The sequence below is a fragment of the Saimiri boliviensis genome, chromosome 4 (genome assembly GCF_048565385.1).
Source record: "Saimiri boliviensis isolate mSaiBol1 chromosome 4, mSaiBol1.pri, whole genome shotgun sequence".
NCBI classification, from domain to species: domain Eukaryota; kingdom Metazoa; phylum Chordata; class Mammalia; order Primates; family Cebidae; genus Saimiri; species Saimiri boliviensis.
In genome coordinates, this window is record NC_133452.1 from 119,869,260 (window position 1) to 119,871,815 (window position 2,556).

General features: G+C 38.3%; 1 protein-coding gene across 1 annotated transcript; it reads right to left on the reverse strand.

The window, feature by feature from the left end:
- Positions 1–231: 231 nt before the first annotated feature.
- Positions 232–2,189, reverse strand: LOC101033365 (riboflavin kinase). Its single transcript, XM_010337127.3, has one exon. It carries the CDS (start codon positions 2,072–2,074, stop codon positions 1,547–1,549), a length of 528 nt encoding a protein of 175 aa, XP_010335429.2. The 5' UTR covers positions 2,075–2,189; the 3' UTR covers positions 232–1,546.
- Positions 2,190–2,556: the final 367 nt, after the last annotated feature.

Here is a 2,556-nt window from a genome sequence, read left to right on the forward strand (position 1 = left end):
ATTAAAATCAGTTCTAATTCATTTATGCAGATTAGGGAAAAATGATTCATAATCAATTAACTTTAAAATTACCCTCTATGTTTCTATCTTCATCCCCCTATCACCACCAAATCTGTTGCTACAGTGAGCAACGATGCAATATACTGTTTGAGAGGGCCCAAAGGAATCTGTAATCTTAATTTCCCACATATTAGTTAGTTGGAGAAAAAATTCACCGTATGAAGACTATTTAAGTAAAACTTTACGCTTTCACCTCAAGCTACAAGTACTTTTTAGACTAGCATTAAATTATATTGCACTTATACAGCTACACCAGTTTAGATTTGCCTTGGAACAAAATTAACTTCAAGGCCTTAAATATTAAAAATAAATAATTTTCTGACTATTTCATAGTTTAATTGGCTCTTAGTTTTGCTAGTGAGGGATACATTTTGTGTTCTTTAAGAAATTGGTACATGTAAACCTAAAGATGAAGTCTGTTTTGTTTTTCCTGAAAAAGGAAAAAAGAACCAAAGAAAAATGTTGAAGAACATTTTTGCCTTTTAAAAAGAAGCATTATCCAACAAAAAGGAGACATACAGATTTTTTTGAGACGGAATTTTGCTCTTTCTAGCCCAGGCTAGAGTGCAGTGACGCAATCTCGGCTCACTGCAACCTCCTCCTCCCAGGTTCAAGGGATTCTCCTGTCTCAGCCTCCTGAGTAGCTGGGATTACAGGTGCCCGCCACCACCTGTAAAGCAGCATTATCCAACAAAAAGGAGACATACAGATTTGAAAACACTTATTTCACTGTCTTCAACAACAACAAAAAAAAACAGGGGAAGTCCAGAGGACTTAGAACTGAAGTAGCTCTACACAAAATGAAAATGGTACAATGATGTGACTTCAAAGAAAATGACTAAAACAAAATTTCACAAACATCTTCATGTTTGTAATGTATTAATGCACAAAATACCAAAAATACAAAGTCTGGGTTTCTTCCCTGTAGGTTTATCATAAACTATCAATTTTCTATATAATGCATTTCCTTTTTGTTTTGTTTTTTTATAGAGATGGGGTCTCACTATGTTGTCCAGACTGGTCTTGAACTCAAGCAATCCTCCCACCTCGGCTCCCTAAGTGCTGGGATTACTGGCACAAGCCACTGCACTTTGCCTTAATGCATTTACTTTTATAAGCCTTCTTTGTTTAGAAGTATACACTACACAATTACATACATGCTGGTATTTTACCATGAAAATTTCGTATTTCATCCCAAACTAGTGACTTGCCTTTTTACCCATGCTTATACACAAGTAATACCTTTCTAGTGGTACATTTTAATCAATATGTATTTTTTAAATCTTGATTTTTAAACAAATATTTTTAGTGCCATGACATGATGGGCTTCATTTAACAGTTGAAGCATGATATGGTAACTACATTGTACTGTTTAATTCACAACTGCAGGAAAGTGTTTGATTCTTAAAACATAACGAAGATGAGAACGGACAGTAATAAACCCAGAAACACTAGAAAACAGTGAATGAATAAATACAATTTTTCATCAGTGGCCATTCATTGTTTTGCTTTTGGAAACCTGGAAGAAATTGTCTTCTTTGATTTTCAAATGTTCTGGTAAATCTAGTCGTTTCTTAGCTTCCTCAATATCACCTTGAATTGCTGAAATAAGTGACTCTAAAGAATCAAAGTTCTTTTCTGGTCTGAGGTAGCCAACAATGGCCACATTGAGGATTTCCCCATAGAAGTCCTCTTTGAAGGTATGCATGATATGTGTTTCCATGGATTTCTTCGTATTCTTGTAGTATGGGTTCCAGCCGATGCTCACCACCATCTTATGGACATCTCCACTTCCAACACTAGCCCAACCATAATAAATGCCAGTGGATATATCAGCTGGAAGATTATCTACCACTTGCTCAGGAAAATTAGCCGTGGGGATGCCCAGCTGCTTGGAGCCGCGGCCGAAGCCATGCACCACTCGGCCGCGGCAGAAGTAAGGCAGATGCCTCATAACGCAGTCCGCTAGGGGCATGGGCTGCGGCCCGGTCCGCGAGTCCTGTGGAGCCGCCATCGACCCGGGGCCTGGACCCCGGACCAGCCGCGGGGCAGGAGTGAGAGCTCTGCCTGCCGCGGGGCGCACCAGGGGCCGGGCGACGCCGACGACACGCCGCGGCGGATCCCTGACGTCGCCGCCCGGTAACTCCGGAGCCGCCTCTCGGCAATATATTTCTAAAGACCAGAAAATTTCTCTAGTTTTATCATCTCTACAATTAAAATTCTTCCTTTATAAAATATAATAATGAGGCTTTTTTCTTTATTTCCTATAATTAAATCAATATCAATGAACAATTATTCATAAAAGATCTTCCTTGTATCAACCATTCCTAATTAGAAAGCAAAAGACTGTGTAGCTAAATAAAGCCAATTCTTCATCTGCATAATAAAACATAAAGCCTATTTCCTACTTACTTGAGTATCTTACATCAATATATCAAATAATATAAACCATTCTAGGTTGTAAAAATAGGCTATTATAAAATTTGCCAATTTTAT